The sequence below is a fragment of the Phodopus roborovskii genome, unplaced genomic scaffold, assembly GCF_943737965.1.
Source record: "Phodopus roborovskii unplaced genomic scaffold, PHOROB, whole genome shotgun sequence".
Taxonomy (NCBI): domain Eukaryota; kingdom Metazoa; phylum Chordata; class Mammalia; order Rodentia; family Cricetidae; genus Phodopus; species Phodopus roborovskii.
In genome coordinates, this window is record NW_026126588.1 from 9,466,924 (window position 1) to 9,485,516 (window position 18,593).

Below are 18,593 nucleotides of genomic sequence, written 5' to 3' on the forward strand. Positions count from 1 at the left end.
GCTCTGTTAATGTCAAAATTTGGAATTTTAAGTAAAATTCATAATCTCACTCTGTAATTGCCATCATTTTACAAGTTCACTTGCTAATAACAATACATGTTTCATAATCAAGTTGCACAAAATGGAACTCAAGGCCTCTGAGCTAAGCTGACATCTACACCTATTTTGGGTTGTCTTACTTTGGAGATAGAAGGAAATTCCACTTCTCTAATGACTTGATGCACCCAAAGCAATTGGTTTTGAAGTTTAGTTTGAAACTGTCTCTCACGATTCCGTAATTGATAAGGACGCAACAGATGAGGAAAGTCCCTGCCACGATTCTTGGAGGTATGTCCAATGTACCACGGCAGGTAGCTAACAGCCACTTACAGGGACCGAACATTCGATAAGTTGTTCACTTTTAATCCACTGAGCTTAAATAGCAACGCAGAGCTAGTGGTTACTGTGTTGGCAGCACAGCTCTGGATTTTAACAGTTGATGCGCACAGGAGACAGTTGCAAGTGTTTGCTTCTCCTCAGGACTGCTCACGTTCTAGGAGGTTTAATATCTGGGGGATGGTTTAGTGGTCCCATACGTAAATAATGCTTGTTGCTCAGTGGAATTCTGGGAACCCCTGGAACAAATTGTGCCCTCACGGGTTGGAGAACTGTTCTACAGTGAAGGAAAATGGAGGGTAAAGATAGAAAAGAGAGGGGAAAACAATCTGGAACCATAGGCATCAGTGATGAGTGCTCGCAATGAAAGCAGTGAGGATGCTGTGTGCCTATAGTGTGTGCTTCTATCATTATGAGATTATTGTTTGGTTTCTGACCTTTCAATACTGGAGAGTCAACAAAGGACTCATGCATGTTAGCCTTTGGCCATGAAGCTTAAGCTCCTATTAACTTAGGGACCTCTTCTGTAAGGAAGTGATTCTATTATTTTTATTTGCAATCATTTAAAAGTGATTTTATTTATTTATTTTTATGTGTATGGGTGCCTTGATTGAATGTATGTCTGTGTACCATGTGGGTGCCTGGTCCCTGCAGAGGCCAGAGGAGGGTGTCAGGTTACTAAGCTTTTAGTTACAGAAAGACATGGACCTTTATGGGGGTGCTAGGAATTGAACCAGGGTTTCCTGGCAGAGTAAGCAGTACTCTTCTCTCCTGAGCTATCTCTCCAGCCCTCATTATTTATTTTTTAAACCACTGGAAAATAGTGACTGTCAGAGGTTTGCCTTGAAATTCATGTGCGATGGTCCATTTCTTGTAAACATAGTATTGTGTTTAAAATTAGTGCCCTTATTTAGTCATTAGATACAGATTTCCTTTATGATAGAACTAAGCCACACACCTCCTTTCCTATCTTCATTTCTGTAGAGAGTAAGGCATGCCACAGACATAGGCAAAAGCTATTGGAATGGTTCTCATTGGTTATAATCGAGTAGTTCAGCCACTCAAAGTTGAGATCTAAATTAAAGCAACATACTTGCTATATCCACATATAAACCTTTCTCCTAGCACCTCATATATGTAACCCATCGTCTCCAGGTTCAAAGCCCAGGGCTTTAGCTGCTTTTTAGGAAGGGAGATAACTTGGAGTTGTAGAACTATTGTGTTCACTGTTAAATGCTAATTTCATATCACTGATTTAGGAAAATATATCCTGTGATTCTTAACCTGGTTCAAATCCCAAAAGACAGGGGAGACAACCATATTCACTGATATACCACTAATGCAGTTAAAACCCAAACCCAAGCCAAACCAAACAACAACTTCCCCCAAACAAACAAAAAAATCATGACTAGAAAAATAAATAAATAAATAAATAAATATTTTAGAAAAATGTTAGCACAAATCATGGGCTTTTGAAAAAAGAAATGAAATGCTAACACAAAGCTGATGTGTTATGAACCAGCTTCAAACAATATGCTTATTATTTAATATAGTCTAATATCAAATGCATTTTAGGCTATCTCCCTGCAAGACATTAAGTGTTATCTCACAGACATTAAACCTCAACATTCTAAACATCTATGTTTTTCCCAACAGAAGCATACAATGGGCTAGAGCAAGTCATGGGAATGCCAGGAAGGATGCTGCATTCTGCTCCATCACTTAATGACCAATTATGCTTCACACAGTGATTCATAAGATGTATTAGGTCCTTCCAGGAGTGACATGCCTGGTAACCTCTGCGCAGTGTTAGTGAGAATGGTTAATTAATCTGAACAAGGCATAGCCCATTTCCTGAAAAACATACTTTGTTGTTGTCACTGGGGAAAGGGACAACACCTGCTCAAATTCTAGGCTGTTCATTAAGGTCTGACTTCATTTTTTTATTAAAAAAAAAAAAAAAGACAGAACAGTAAGTAGCTTTCGGAAGCAATGAAGCATGATGACTAGAAAATGACCCAACAGGCACTTTTGGAGACAGATGTTGCCATCTACCTATCACACTGACATTTACCTGGATGAGGTTGGCAGCTGGGTTCCTTCTTTTCTCAAAATGTTTCTGGCGGTGCTGTTCCTGTACTTTTAATGCAAAACCTGAGCCAAGAATGCCCTGGAACGAAATACAAAATAATAACATTTGAAAGACCCCTAAAATGAATCCACTGAAAAGACAAACAGTATGTAATGTGTTGACAATAAACATAATACTTATAAAACACATCGTCTTTAGTACAACACTGCTAGGTAGTAGCAAGCTGTTGGGTGATGCTGCCCAAAGATCATGACTCTCATTCTGTAGTAAATCAACTGGATGTTACCATCCATTGATTTCTGATATAAGAAGCATCATTCTTACAAATAGAAATGATCACCAAATTCAAGTGAGTGGTTTTAAGTGATAGGATATAGGGGCGTAAACTCTGCTTTGGACTGGACTGGGGTTAGATTTAAAGTCTTGTTGCTGTAGACACGGGCTACTTTTAGCACTAAATATACTCTGGGATTGTACATTCATCCTACACAAAATCTGGAAAAATGGGGGTAAGGGTCAATAGATCCCAGCTGTAGCCCTTAAAGATAGGCTCTCAGTTTTGGAGCTAGAGGTTTTACCTGTCTGTATGACAAAAACAAGACTTACCCATTTTCCCTCAGTTTTAATCTGCCACTTTCATCATGTCTTAGCTTTTTGGGCTTTGGTTCACCTATTTGGAATTTGGGATTAGTGAGATTGATATACCCTCCTCTGCTCATGGTTTTGGTTTGTTTTGTTGTTCTTTTAAAGATTTTATTTTATTTTATTTTTAAATTATGTGTGTATTCGTGCGCGTGCGTGCGTGCATGCGTGCGTGCGTGCGTGCGTGCGTGCGTGTGTGTGTGTGTGTGTGTGTGTGTGTGTGTGTGTGTGTGTGTGAAGGTAAGAGGATTTCAGAAGATGGAGTCAGATCTTCTGGAGCCAAAGATAAGAGTGGTTGCCTGCTCTGTGTGCGTGCTGGGCAACTGAATTCAGGCCTTCTATATGAGTAGTGTGTATTCTCAACTGCTGAGCCATTAGTAGTGTGTATTCTCAACTGCTGAGCCATTAGTAGTGTGCATTCTCAACTGCTGAGCCATTGCTAATCCCAGGTGTTTTATTGTTGTTGCTGTTTGACTTCCTTTTGCTTATTATCATTTTATTTAATTTTCTCTATTTATTTATTTATTTTTTTTGAGACAGGATTTCTCTGCATAGCCCTGGCTGTCCTGGCACTCACCCTGTTGACCAGGCTGGCTTGAACTCACAGAGATCCCCCTGCCTCTGTCCCTGAGTAAGTGAACTAAAGGTGTGTGCTGCCACCACAACTACCGCCTGGCTTCATGCTTCTGGAACTGCAAACATTTTGGTTCTTTGATGTTTGCCTCTCTTTTCAGTTTGTTTAGGTCTGACATTTGTGAAATCAAGATGCCTTTCATCTCAACCTTGGGTTCACATCCAGAGCTTCCTAAGGTCAGTCTTTGTCTGTGTCCTTGATTTCATTAGTATGATACTGGCTGGGGATACCACTGCTTTCAAGTCTGCGGATTTTTACTTGCTAGCTATAAATTACTAGCCTCTAATTAAGCTTCAAGGAGTCTTTCAGTACTCTAAGCACTGAGCCAGTATCTTCTGCAGGTGACAAACACCCAATGCCCACCCTTCATCAGCTTAAAGGTGACACCTCCTGGAAAATGTGTTCGTTTATCTCTAGAAGGTATTATGTCTTGGCTATGTGACAACTCTGCTGAGATATTTTGGGGGCTCTAGATAGCCTGTGACCTTTCATTTTATCTTGAGATTTCACAATTTGAAGCCCATTGGTGACAATGACCAGACATTAAGTAATGCAACCATGTTTAAAATACAGAATTGTAAAGTAATACTATTTGTGACTAGTATGCAGTGCCCTCCTCTATTATTAATTAAGATAAATGGCTGTGCCCCGAAATAAGCAATTAAATCATGTGCCCTGTTTTCTATCTCTGCCTTCAGTGCAGATCTTGTACTGTCTAATGTCTCCATCTCATACAGGCTGTGATTACACAAGCTGAGCTTTGTAAGATCCTACTTTGTATGGTTTGGTTTGTAGATTTAAATAGTATCTCCTCCACTTGAGTTCACAGATGCTCTCCTCTTCCAAACTCTTTTTTTTTTTTTTTTTGGCTAAGTGAGGCTATTTGGGAAAGATTGACTGATTTTTCTTCTAACTTCCCTTCCCCTTAAGTATAAACACATAGGAGAGAATACAAAATATCTTTACAATATGTAATATATATATGCATATATATTATTTGTATATTACTTGCTCTGAACATAATTCAGATATTTATAGAAATTGGGCTAACAGCAATAGCTATCATTTCTTGAGCACAATATATGGATAAAGGAGTTGAGAGTTATCACCCCTTTTGAAAATGAACACAGGTCCTACATAGTACAATTTAATATCTACAAAGCAAACTAAAACATACTGAAAAGCACTTGGCATTGCTTAGAAACATATTTTAGTAGATGGCAACTATTTACTATATGTCTCTTGTGCCAGACTGTATATTATAGCAGTTGTTAAGCTAGCTCTGCTCTCTGTCTTATTATGTCTCTATTCCAACTTTTCTCTACCTCTAATAACGTACAGGTCAGTGTCTCTAAGCAGAAGCTTGTTATGATTTATACAACCAGATGCAACATGGCATACCATTTCTTCAAATACTTACAATACATGCAAACTCTATTTTTAATAAAATTTATTTATTCTGTGTTTCTCACATAATGTATCTTGATATCATTCATTCCCCATCCCTTTGTATATGCAAAACCTTACAAATTGATTTTCATTTATTTTCTAGACTAACATGAATTAAAATTTTAGGTTTTAAGATTTGATTCTAGGCTAATAAATGCTACATAAATACCAAGTAGGGAAAAAAATACCTTGACAAAATTTAAAACATGTATCCCTTTTTATCATTGCATTTCAAGGAGCTCAATTTGCATTTTCAACATGGTAACCAAGCTATGCTGACTTTTAACATTTGTTTATATTGGAAATATATCAAATATATTGTAATATATTTTTAACATTTGTAATATATTAACAAAATTCGTAAAAATATTTGTTAATATTTTAATGATTGAAGATAGTAGCAAGTGTGTATTTGTGGCATAATTAACATTCAAGTCAAGTATAACTGGTTGTTGCACTGAGTTTAAACCAGCTGGATATCTGAAGGAATTCAGTCTCAGTAAAGGCCAATTTCTTCATAAAAAGGCTGCTAATAGCTAGTGTATCCAGCAGGAGGAGTAAGGCTGGCTTGCAAGGCTGCTGTAAAGAGGTCAGGTTGGCCTGCAGAAGCTCAGCAGCCTAGGGCTGGAGGGAGCAGGAGGCGTGGGCTTCAGTAGAGCTTGGGATAAGTGGCCTGTTGACCCTGTAGGGTGCAACAGAGTCCTTCTGCTGTCAAGGCAGGCAGGGAGCAATGGCCACTAAGTTTAATGGTTGTGGTAACCCTAAAGAGAAGAGGCTAACGGTCTTCTTCAACCTTTTTGCGGTAGTTGGAATAAGAATGGCCCACATAGGCCATTGCTTTGGTCATGGTGTCTCTTCACAGCAACAGACCAGTGACTAAGACAGATGTCGGCACCAGGACAGTGAGTATTGCTGTGGCAGACCTGATCGTGTTCTTCTCGGGAGGATATTGTGAAAGGACTTTGGAACTCTACCCTAGAAAACCCATTGAGTGTTGGGAACTCAGTAACTCCGTTCTGTAGGAGCTTGGAAGATAAGAATGTTGAGAACAATGCAGATGATGGAGGCCTGGTGTGGGAAGTTTCAGAGGGAAGTAAAGACTCTACCAGGTCTTTTGTATGAAGAATCTGTGCTGTCTGGTCAGCCGGAGCTGAAGAATCAGCTGTGATTAACAGGAGACCAGAACTACTAAAGTAAAACCTGAACAATGCACATGATGGAGGACTGGTGTGTGAAGTTTCAGAGGGAAGTAAAGACTCTACCAGGTCTTTTGTATGAAGAATCTGTGCTGTCTGGTCAGCCAGAGCTGAAGAATCAGCTGTGATTAACAGGAGACCAGAACTACTAAAGTAAAACCTTTGCTTTGCTGGGACAATGGATGCTGGTCAGCTGGGGCTGAAGTATCAGCCATGATTGAGAATAGACCAGCATCCTTGAGGTGAAGTCTCCTGGGGAGTGTTTCCTCAGAGTCAGCACATAGAAGCTGTGTTCCAGAGGCAGCCAAGGTTGTAGCTCATCGTGGCAGCCAAACTTGGTAGTGTAAAACTCACCCAGGTGGTCCTGGTTTTGAAGGCATGAAGGGTCATGGAGGACATCTGAGGCTTGGAACTGTGTGACAGGGATGGAGTCCCTAATGAGAGCCCAAGAGAGGCTGTGTGTGCTGCAGAGGGCAGAGCTGGAGAAGTGACCCGGGCTCTTTGGAGGAGTTCGGAAGACTGTGAGTGGATCCCAGACACTGAACATTGAGTTATTTACACAATTGCAGTTTGGTTTTGTTTTATTCAGATTGTGACTGTGTCCTGGTTCCTCCCTCTGGAAGTAAGAAAGTGTTTAGTATAGTTTTTGATTTTATGAGAGCCTACAGGTGAGAGATTTTAGATTTTAAAAGAGACTTTGGATCTTTTTGAAAGAGACTGAAGTTTTTTTTTCCTTTGATATATATATGTATATATATATACATATATATATATTTTAAATTTAAATTTGAAGCAAGCTTGTTTTATATGTCAATCCCAGTTCCTTCACCCTCCCTTCCTCTTCTGTCTCCCCCAAGAACCCCCATTCGACACTGAAGTTTTAAGGTGTTTGAATTTGTATGACTGTGGCACTTTTAAGTTTGAAAGTATTTTATATTGTGATATCAATATTAATGCTTAATCTTGGGGATGAATAAGAAAGGAAATGTTGTGACTTAATGGTGATTTGTTTGTGTTTCGAGTTTACAAGGGGTCAAGTGTGCTGAATAATTTCATGTCAGTTTAATACAAGCAAAAGTCATCTGAGAGGAGGGAACCTCTATTAATTATGTTTCCATAGATGGGGTTGTAGGGATTCCTGTATGCGTGGCATTTTCTTAATTACTGGTGATTGATGGGGAGTTCCCAGCCTTTTCCTGGGCTAGTAGTTCTGTATGAAAGTAGTTAGAAAGCTCTGCCTTGGGGGACCAAAGTAGTAAGCAACATACGTCTACAGCATGAGCTCCTGCCCCCAGGTTTCTGCCCTGCTTGAGTTCCTGCCCTCACTGCTTCTAATGATGAACTGTTACATAGAATTGTGAATGAAATAACCCTTTCTTTCCCAAGTTGTCTATGGCCATGGTGTTTCACCACAGCAATAGTAACCCTAACTAAGACTCTTTGCCAGCAAAACACTGACCCATCTGAAAATTCCAGTTAGACTGCACTGTTGGCTAGCAGGTCTAAAGGACAAAATGACAGCTTAGCACCTATGGTGAGATCACAGTCACATGTTTCACAATAGAGGCTGAGTTTCTTGGCGTTGTTAGTAATTGTTCTGTTTAGTGCAAGCACATGTAACAGATTTCTAATATCGATTAACTTAATTTGTATATAAAAATGGCAATCACTTTATTGGAAACATTCCATGAACCTTGTCAATAACATAGCTTAACCTCTCTGGAACTGTTTGGAGTTTCATTCTAGGATCCTTACATTTCACTGTGGAGGATTCAGAGGGGGCTGCCCCTGACTCTAACTGGCTCTGAGTCTTCACACACTTCGAACACTTATCTCCGCTTACTTATTGTAGATTTGCATTTGCTGCCCTATCTGTTAGTCTTCCAGCATGTGTTCCCATGCAGTATCTGTTACCTGGCCTCTATTGTCTATTATAACAGCCTGTTTATCTCGTGACTTCAGTGTAAATGTAAACATAAAACAGCAGGTATTTTGTGCCATAACTTTTGGGGAAGAAACCTAGCACTGCATTTCACTGTTTACAAAAGTATTTTCATGAAGGGAATCTGATAATTGGTTCTTTTTATATTCTTTTTTGGATTGTTCTGGCTGCCATACGAGCTGACATGGGGCTGGGGGTTGGGCCTCTATAGACCATGCTACACAACCAGTTCCAAGACAGCCAGGGCTACACAGAGAAGCTCCGTCTCAAAAAAAAAAACACAACAACAACACAAAGAGTTAGCTTTTGATATGGGAATTTCTGCCCACAATCTGTCTTGATTACCATTTTGCATCAGGAAACCTTTTGCTGTTGTTTTTAAGACAGTGTTTCTCTGTGTAGCCCTGGCTGTCCTGAAACTCTCTCTGTAGACCAGGCTGGCCTCGAACTCTGAAACTGTGCCTGCCTCTGCCTTCCAAGTGCTGAGACTAAAGGCACACACCAACACATATTCTTATAGTCTTACAAATGAAGGAAAGTGTTTTGGTTTTCTACATAGTCATCACTTGAATTATATTATCACACTGTTCTGGACTCAGTAATTCTTTCTTCATTATGTCAATGATTTAAAAAAAATCACTGAGCTAAACTGTGACTTCCCAAATCCATATGTTGCCTGCACTTCAGAACACGACTTATTAGAAGATAGTAATCGTCCTTCCCAGAGATCATCACGTTAGGATGAGGGCATTAGGAGGGGCCCTATGCATACAAATGATATCCTTATAAGATAAAGAAATTTAGTTATAGTTGTAAATACACATAAAGGGGGTGGCCCTCTCTGCCTCAAGGACAGATGCTTGGAACAACATTTTTACTTGCAGGGCTCTCAGAAGGGCCTCCCCCTGCTAATATCTGGGTCTGGATCTGCACATCCAGCCTTCAAATACTGTGAGAGTAAATTCTATTGTCGAGGGTCCCCAGTCTGCCATATCCTGCCACAGCACACTCATGTAGTTAGTTACACAGCAAGTGACAAATGTACCTCAAATTGAGGTGCACTATCCAAGTGTGGGCAGTCTCTTAACCATGGTGTTGAGTGGTTTGGGCCTGACTCAGTCGAGAGCTGGGGCCTGAGTGTGGGAATGACAGGAGTGTCCTCTGCAGTCATTTAGAGTCAAAGAATAAAGGCTGAGAGCTAAAGCCCTGGTACTGAAAATCCCTCTGTGACCTCATGAGCTCAGCATCCTCTGCATGTGCTCTCAGGTTTCAGTTTGACAGAGGTTGCACATGGCAGGGCCTGCTGCCTGTTGCCTTTGGGTACACCTGCTGTTGCTGGGCTCTTACTCCTTACTCTCAGCTCCCTGATACCCCGCTTAGACGGAGTGGACAAAAAAGGATACCCAGAGGGAAGAGGTATAATGTAATGCCGTGTCCAACTGCCTTCAAAGAAACAAGAGGCTAAAATTACCAGAAAGTTCAGCTTTGTCCATTGAAGAAAAACTAATCAGACACTTGGAGGGAGATACATGTATTTTTCACTCTGACAAAATGCAGAAACTGCTCATTAAGAAAAAAAAAAACAATGGCTGTGACACAGGAATAAATCATTTGACACATTTACAACACTAAGGTCAGCTGCTTTGCATTCAAGCATTTAGGAAGAGGAACAAACTTGCGTGCAAACCTATCTTTCATTTGTGTACATTAGCAGCCAAACTGCAGTAATGAGTTTAAGTAAAGCTACCTTAAAATCTCTCTAAACATTTAAAATGTATTGGTGGCAGGTTGACTGAAATAATCTGAATCATTTGCTCGTACGGATGTAGCCGGCGTTTTGTCCATCATCTTCCTAGATGCATTTGGGAAAGCCAACATTTTATTTCAACAACAGTATCAGTCAATGAGAGAGAGCCATCCCTCAGAACACTGATGGGTGAGGCTTGAGGACCCAACTGAAGCTGTTTAAGATACTCACAGCAGGGAGTGCAAAGAAAGAAATGCCAAGGAGTGCGAAGCCTGCAGAGAGCAATCTTCCCAGCCAAGTTAGGGGCGTTTTGTCTCCATAGCCAATGGTTGTCAGGGTAATCTGGAAACAAAGTCAATAGAACATATCCAGCTTAAGTACTTGAGAAGGAAGTTAGGACCTAGGAACAGGAGGCAAAACAGTATTTCCACTACATCACGACTCCAGAAGTCTTGTTGGCACATTCCGTCACTGTGCTTTAATTTTCCACGACGCATAACGGAGCTTCTCTTTGCTCAAGGGAAGGGATCACCTGCATACTTGGTTCTCGCTTGTAATACAGTCTTCCAGACTGTTCATGCGTACTCAAAGGGGAATTGTCTGGGCAAGAAGATCACCATCACTAATGTGGAAGAAATAACTCTGTGGATTTATAAGTTATAGCCCCAACAGTGATTTATTCTAATCAAGACTGTTTGTTCATCACTGGCATGTTTTTAAAGCCTTGTATATTCAAGATGTGTTTTTATGATTTGTAGTGGAACCAAAATGAAGGTTATATAGTACTTGTCCTGAGATAATTATGGCATAGTAAGGGAGGCATGACCTACACACACAACTGAAACAGGACATAGAGGTGGACAGGAATTCTAATGGGGGCAGTAACCTGCTGAGGGGTTTGAAGGGGTTTGACCGGTACCAGTAAGGACAGTGAGGATGCTTACCTGACATTGCTACCGTATGGAAGGCCTTGAAGGATGTGCCCATCCTTCTGGCTAACAGGCAGAAGTGATGAAGGGGATCCCCAGGGAAGGGAATCATGTAGTGAAAAGGACAGTGGGCGTTGGAAATTGTAAGCTCCTCAGCGGACGGAAGTTTGGTGGGTTTGAAAAAGAGCTGTGGCTTCTTGCTCTTGTCATTCATTAGTGCTCAGAATTTCCAGTGTACATGCCCCTCTGCTGTTTGGTTACCTTTATTTATCCCAGTCTCCTGTCATCACTGGCACCTTGGCAGTCCAGGCTGCTGTACTAGTTTCTACTTGCTCTGTTTGCTTTTCATTCTGTTTTCCTCTAGTTCTTTCTCCATATGCCTAAAGTGCACAACATTCTCTCACTCTCCTCTAATAAGTTATTTCAGTGGTCCTCTGTCTCCTGACCACGGTCACATGATCTGGTCCTCGCAGAGGATATACTGCTTTCATGCATGCTTGGTGCATTTTAATCATGGCATTCCAGCTCCTCAAACAAGTGAGAATAATATATATATATATATATATATATATATATATATATATATGTGTGTGTGTGTGTATACATATGTGTGTGTGTATATATATATATATATATATATATATATATATATATATATTTCTTATTTTACATATTGATCCCAGTTCCCTTTCCCTCCTTCCCTCCCATCCCATTCCCCCTATTCCACAGGAAGGATGATGTCTTCCAGGACAGATCATCAAAATCTGTCAAGTCATTTAGAGTATGGCCTTGGCCCTCCCAGCTGCCTCCTCCATGAGGAATGTGCTCCCAAAGTCCTTTTGTGCACCAGGGATACATCCTGGTTCCACTGTCAGAGATCCCTTAGACTGCCCAGGCCTTCTAACTGAGATCCACGTTCAGGGGTTCTGAGTCGATCCAATGCTGGTTTCCCAGCTATCAGTCTGGGGTCCATGAACTCCCCCTTGTTCAGCTGTCTTTGTGGGTTTCTATAGCCTGGTCTTGACCCCTTTTCTTATCACTCCCCCCTCTCTGCAACTGTATACAGTTCAGTGTTTAGCTGTGGGTGTCTGCTTCTGTTGAGGGCTCTATGATGGCATATAAGTTGGTTATCAATCTCATTATCAGGGAAGGGCATTTAAGGTAGCCTTTCCACTGTTGCTCAAATTGTTAGTTGGTCTCTGGACATTTCTCTAACGTCAATTTTCTCTTCAAACCTATAATGATTCCCTCTATCATGGTATTTCTCTCTCTCTCTCTCTCTCTCTCTCTCTCTCTCTCTCTCTCTCTCTCTCTCTGTTCTCATCTATTTGTCCCCTGACTCAGTCTTCCTGGTCCCACATTTTCTCCTTTCCTCCCTTCTCTTTTTCCTAACTCTCCCTCCCAGGCAAGTCCAGGTAGCCTTTTTACACATGCTGTTCTGTCAGTGAAAATAAATCTTTATTTCCAAGGCACCTTACTATCTTTTAGGTCTTTTCCTTCCTTCCTTCCTTCCTTCCTTCCTTCCTTCCTTCCTTCCTTCCTTCCTTCCTCCCCCTCCTACTCCTTCCCTCCTTCCTTCCTTTTTCCTTTCTTGCTTTATTTTATTCTTTTTCTCTCTTCTGCAACAGGGTTTTCTTCTATCACTATCTGGCTATCTTCAAATTTGCAATTTTTCTGCCTCTGTGTTCCAAGTTAAAGCATTATAGAGACCCACAGCACTTTGATCGTATTTATAAGAAGTACTGTAGCTTGCTTTGGGGAAGGGCTCCTATTTCTTTACAAGAAGGAGTAAGTACAACATTTTTTTTTATTGTCTTCCTAACATCTAGCATGATAATTGCTTCCAATATTGGAGAACTCAGTATTTAGAAAATAGTTGGATTCATCCAGATGGTGGTGGTGGACTTGGGAGGCAGAGGTAGGTGGATCTCAATGAGTTCTAGGGAAGCTTAGTCTACAAAGTGAGTTTCAGGACATCCAGGACTGTTACACAGGGGAACACTGTCTTGGACAAAAAAAAAAAAAAAAAAAGAAAATGATTGGATCCTTCCAAGATTAATGGCAAGACATGGATTGAGAAATATAGGATAAGAATTCCTGTAAACCCCTGACTTGAGGGGAGGCTTCCTATCATGAACCTGCACATGTCTTAGGAAGGGTAAAATGGAAGAGGGTTTTATGATGGGGTAGGACATCCAAGGAGGCAGAGGAAATGGAATCAAGGATATTTTTGCAGGTGGTAACCTTGGCAGGGCGACCAGATAGCTCTTCTGTGGGAGACAACATAGGCTCAGTATGGACAGGGAAGGGTGTTGGGAAGGCTTTGACAATACCTTTAATCATCCTGAAGAAGGAGTTGGAAAGTGGGGAGGAGGGCCAGAGGCCTGGGGATCATGTTTTGGACAGTGAAGGCGTGGGAGAGTGTCAGGCACAAGTCAGCAAGAAAGCTGTGGATAGAAGAGCTCAGCCAGGGCTGCAGAGAGGGAATGTTTAGTGATGTCTAGTAGCCAATGGAGTCAAAGGTCAGCTATATAAGTTATGGGACTCTCAAATGTATTTCTTAATAATGTCAAACTCAAATTTGTAAAAATTTTATTGTACTTTAAGAAACCGTTTTCTGCTGAATAGCTCAACCTATTTGTAATAATCTATTAATAATCTATTAATAATAACTAACTAAAAGAACATTTTGTGTTTTGGTCATAGGAAAAATATGACTTTTTAAAAATTTTTTGAATTTTTCTGCTGCATCCCTGTTCTCAGAGGGTAGAATTTAATGTACAGCTTCTAAGTCTTCAGAATGGAACACAGCAAAGTTTTAGCCTGGTTATCTCTTTCTCTTCCAGGAGTGGTGATGACAAGGAGATAGAATATTATAGATCTGGAGAAATCAGGCCAAGTTCCCCTGGAGTTGATGACATGCTGGTCTACTGTGATTGAGGCTTTTAACATGACTACATCCCAAGAACCTGCTCTCAACAACTTCTTCCTTTCTGTATTCAAAGAAACTCTGGGTTTTTCTTAGTTGGAAGCTTAGGGAACTGTTGCTGCCAGCCATGGGCAGGCCTAGGATGGGTCTTGCAACAGGGTGGCCAGTTTATATCCTTTGTATTAAGGAAGACCTTGGGGAGAATTTCTTTAGTTTCTTTGTCAAGACTGCATTCTTTCCTTCTGTGGTTGTAAAGGAAATAATGGTTTCCACACTGTGAACAGGATGGTAGTACAGGATGGTGAAGCATGCATTAACTCTCATGAAAGTAGAGAGGGAAACTCCAGAGGAGAAGAAAGAGTAGATCGGTGGCAGAGGGAATAAATAGGGTGCAAATATGCTCAAACACATGTATGAAAACAACCCAATGGAATACATCCTTTCACAAATATATTCCAATAAAGAAAGTAAATGAAACTATGAAATTTCTAAGGTGCACATTTACAATGAAAAGATGCATTTTCTCTATGAATTCACAATAACTTGTCTGATTGATATAGCTAACAATATTCTAAGACAGGGATTGATACACTCTCTAAAACTAACACCATACAGGCTTTCATCAATGGATTCCTGGATTTTCAAGTGACAATGTCCTCTAAGAACTGGAATATCACAACCATTCTATGCATGACAGCTAATTTCCAAGATGACTTGGTTTACATACTATATATTTTCCATATTTCAGACACCATCATGCAGATTATCTCAACAACCTTCAGTCATAAGGGCAGATGGTGACTATTAATTATAGCATACAATTAACATACCAATTTGGGATGCTTGATGTTTTAAAAAGCATTGATTTTGGAAAGAGCAAAGTCTAATAGTGGAATGCTTTTATGACAGGAACATTAAATAAGGCAACTGTTTTAAATGCCAGTCTCTTTAGAACAGGAATCCAAACTCAAATTACTAATATAGTTCATCTTTTGTGGATATCCCACCAATCCCTGAGATGTGTAATTCTCTGTCAGCTCTTTATGAGTATAGGACATTAGGATGCAAGGCTTGAGAGCAGTGATAATGGAGGTGGAATCAGATCCAATGCCTCTGTTCATCTTGGGTTAGTCATGAGGATGCTTCATAGTCACACACAGGCTTGGTGGGTGGGGATGACAGGGATTATAGGGTGGGTCCAGGATGATGCAGAGAACTAAAGTATGGTTGGCTAACAGGTTCTGCGTGTTCTAAGACATTTTGGATAATTCCCGAGTGAAAAAATTTCACTCCTTTCTAATACATATAATGTACAATGTACAAAGTGAACCCCAGTGCATTAGAGGTTTGCTTTGCATAGCAAATATATTTTAAAGGGATGGATTGAACTGTAGTGCAGCATAATCAATGAAAAGTCTTCCAAGTGAGCCCTGGTATTCTTTGTAGGTGAGATCATTTTCTGATACTGGATTGTTGTATGATAACATACAGAGAAGCCTTCTTTTCTCTCCTAACTGGGGAACAAATCCAAGGCCTCTCGTACAGGAGAGTGCTCTGTGTCTAAGCTATCTCCTAAGCTACAGAGAAGGCTCTGTAATAGAAACTTCCATGATAGCTAGTTGTCTTCTTAGAAGTTTGTTTATAGGACATCATCACAAAACTAGATTTTACATATATTATATCAAATATTCTGTTGCTTCTGAAAACACATACAGGTATATTCATTCCCGAACATTCTTTGTGAAGAGTTAAGACTCTGCTTCGTATTTTTGTTTACATAAACCTCACCCACAATACATCATTTTTTTTTTGATGTTTTAGTTATGTTTGTTTGTTTGTTTGTTTATTTTTGTGTGTAGCATGAAATCAAGTTTCATGGAATTATATGAATATAGAGTCCCTGGATATGCAGGTTTTCCCACTCGACTGAGTTGTGTGTTCAGACTTGATTTTATAGTAATAATATTTTAGTATTTTATATTTTTGGGCTTCTATAAAACATTCTATTCCATTTTCAAAAACCATCTATCCATCTGGCCCATGTATTATCAGTGTGCTGGCTCATTTTGCATCAACTTGATTGTTGTAAACTGGAATCATCAGAGGGGAGGGAGCCTCATTTGAGAAAATGCTTCTATGAGATTGGGCCATAGGCAAAACTATAGAGCATTTGCTTAATTAGTGATCGGTTGGGGAGGGTCCAGCCCACATAGGTGGGGCCATCCCTGGGCTGGATGTCCTGGGTTCTATAAGAAAGCAATCTGAGCAAGCCAGTAAATAGTACCCTTTATGACCTCTGCTGATGCTCCTGCTTCCAGGATTTTGTCTTGTTCGTGTCCTTGACCTTCCTTCTTTTGAAGACGACATATGACATGTTGAGGAAGTGTAAGCCAAATAAACACTTTCCTTCCCAAGTTGCTTTGGTCATGGTGCTTCTCCATAGACTATGACAATCAACTTATCCAATAGTGCGAAATTAACCCTGCCATGACAGTTCCAAATACAAGAACACTGAGAGGTAATACTCACTCTTGACAACCTTCAAACAATGCCAAGAACTGAGTTCTGTGGACCTTAAGGATGTGTTTCGTGTGTTACAGATCTCTGTTAATATGCTCATGGGAGATGTGAGTGTTGAGCCCTCCCTCCGATCAGTCAGTGAAGAGAAGGTAAGTTATGAGATCATCCATCTTCCTCAGAGCTGGGATTAAAGGCATGAGCCACCACCACCCAGGTTGGCATATTTTCTTCATAACAGGGTCTTCACAGAAGAAGAAGTCCTTTGGCAGTATCAGTGTTATCCTCCTTTACTCTCCTTCTAGTTTCCTCCCCTTCTTTCTTTCCTTCCTTTTTAAAATCTTTTCCCATGAGCACTTGATTTCAGAGAGTGTGTGGTTCTAGAATCTGATAGTCAGATTTGGGACTTGAACTATTGACTCAGAAAGGTTTTCTTTGGTTCAAACATCAGAGTGTTCTGTGCCACCATATAATTTGATTTCTTCTATGGTAGGATCCTTGGAATGTTACCATTCATAATGTTTTTTCAAGCTTGAGGTAAAATGTATAGTAACAGTAATGACTCACATTTTCCTCATGTTTGACAAACTCTGTGTCATATTCTCATCCCATGCATACAGCAACTCTTTATTTTGTTAGTATGACTATGGAAATGATTGCTTAACAGCAATATCCATGGACTAGAGAGATGGCTCAGTGGGTAAGAGAGACTGCTATACAAGCCTGGGGACCTGAGTTCAAACCCCCAGGACCCATGTGAAAATCTGTGTGTGGCCATATATACCTGAATCCCTATTGCTGTGGAGATTGGAGACAGGAGGATTACTGTGGCCCCCTGACCACTAGTCTAGCACTAGATTTACTGAGAGATCCTGTGTCAATGACATAACATGGTGAGTGGTAGAACAGGACACCTGGTACCCTTCTCTTGCTCCCTTGTACACACGGGTTCCCATACCTTCACACATGTTCACCCACATGCACTTGAAATAAAACAATACTAATGCCTCAGCAGACCACATTGTTGGGTCTAGAATTCATTTCCCTTGAGAGCATTTCTCCTTCTAAAACAGAGGACATTCTAAATACCTATAGAATAATACTATCAAAAAACAAGTGTACATAACTCCAGGGGCACAGACACTGAAAGAAACAACTAATAAATGGGACCTCTTCAAACTTAGAAGCTTCTGTAAGGCAAAGGACACAGTGGACAAGACCAAATGGCAGCCCACAGACTGGGAAAAGATTTTCACCAATACTATATCCGACAAAGGGCTGATCTCCAAAATATACAAAGAACTCAAGAAACTAGTCAACAAAACACCAAATAACCCTATTAAAAAATGGGGTACAGAACTGAAGAAAGAATTCTCAATAGAGGAAATCAAAAAGGCTGAAAGACACTTAAGAAAATGCTCCACATCCTTAGCTATCAGGGAAATGCAAATCAAAACAACTTTGAGATACCATCTTACCCCTGCCAGAATGGCTAAAATTAGAAACACCAGTGATGACTTATGTTGGAGAGGATGTGGAGAAAGTGGAACACTCCTCCACTGCTGGTGGGAGTGCAAACTCATACAGCCATTTTGGAGATCAGTATGGTGGTTCCTCAGGAAAATGGGAATTAGTTTACCACAGGACCTGGCAATCCCCCTCTTAGGCATATACCCAAAGGATTCACATCCATGCAACAAAGACATCTGTTCAACTATGTTCACAGCAGCACTATTTGTAATAGCAAGAACCTGGAAGCAACCTAGATGCCCCTCAATTGAAGAATGGTTAATGAAGATGTGGCACATCTACACAATGGAATACTACTCTGCAGAAAAAAATAATGGTATCTTGAAATTCGCAGGCAAGTGGATGGCACTTGAAGAAACCATCCTGAATGAGGTAACCCAGTCACAAAAAGAGGAACACAGTATGTACTCACTCATATATGGATTTTAGACCTAGATCAAATGATCACCAGCCTATAATTCACATCACCAGAGGAACTAGGATACAAGTTGTATTCTAAGAGATTCATATAAAGTCCCTCACAGAACTGGGAAGGGACAAGTCACCCAGAGCTCAGGTGAAGTGGGGGGGGCAGCGAATGGAGAGAGAAGTAGGAGAAAATGAGGGGGAGG

General features: G+C 40.5%; 1 protein-coding gene across 4 annotated transcripts in view; it reads right to left on the reverse strand.

The window, feature by feature from the left end:
• The window catches only part of Kcnq5 (potassium voltage-gated channel subfamily Q member 5), a 491,008-nt gene that overhangs the window by 73,377 nt on the left and 399,038 nt on the right, over window positions 1–18,593 (reverse strand). For all 4 annotated transcript variants that reach the window (XM_051204391.1, XM_051204392.1, XM_051204394.1 and 1 more), the window contains exons 6-7: window positions 10,309–10,419; window positions 2,450–2,545 (exon numbers count right to left, since the gene is read on the reverse strand). In XM_051204391.1, the coding sequence (XP_051060348.1) occupies window positions 2,450–2,545; window positions 10,309–10,419 (207 nt within the window). The remainder of the gene's footprint in view (window positions 1–2,449; window positions 2,546–10,308; window positions 10,420–18,593) is intronic.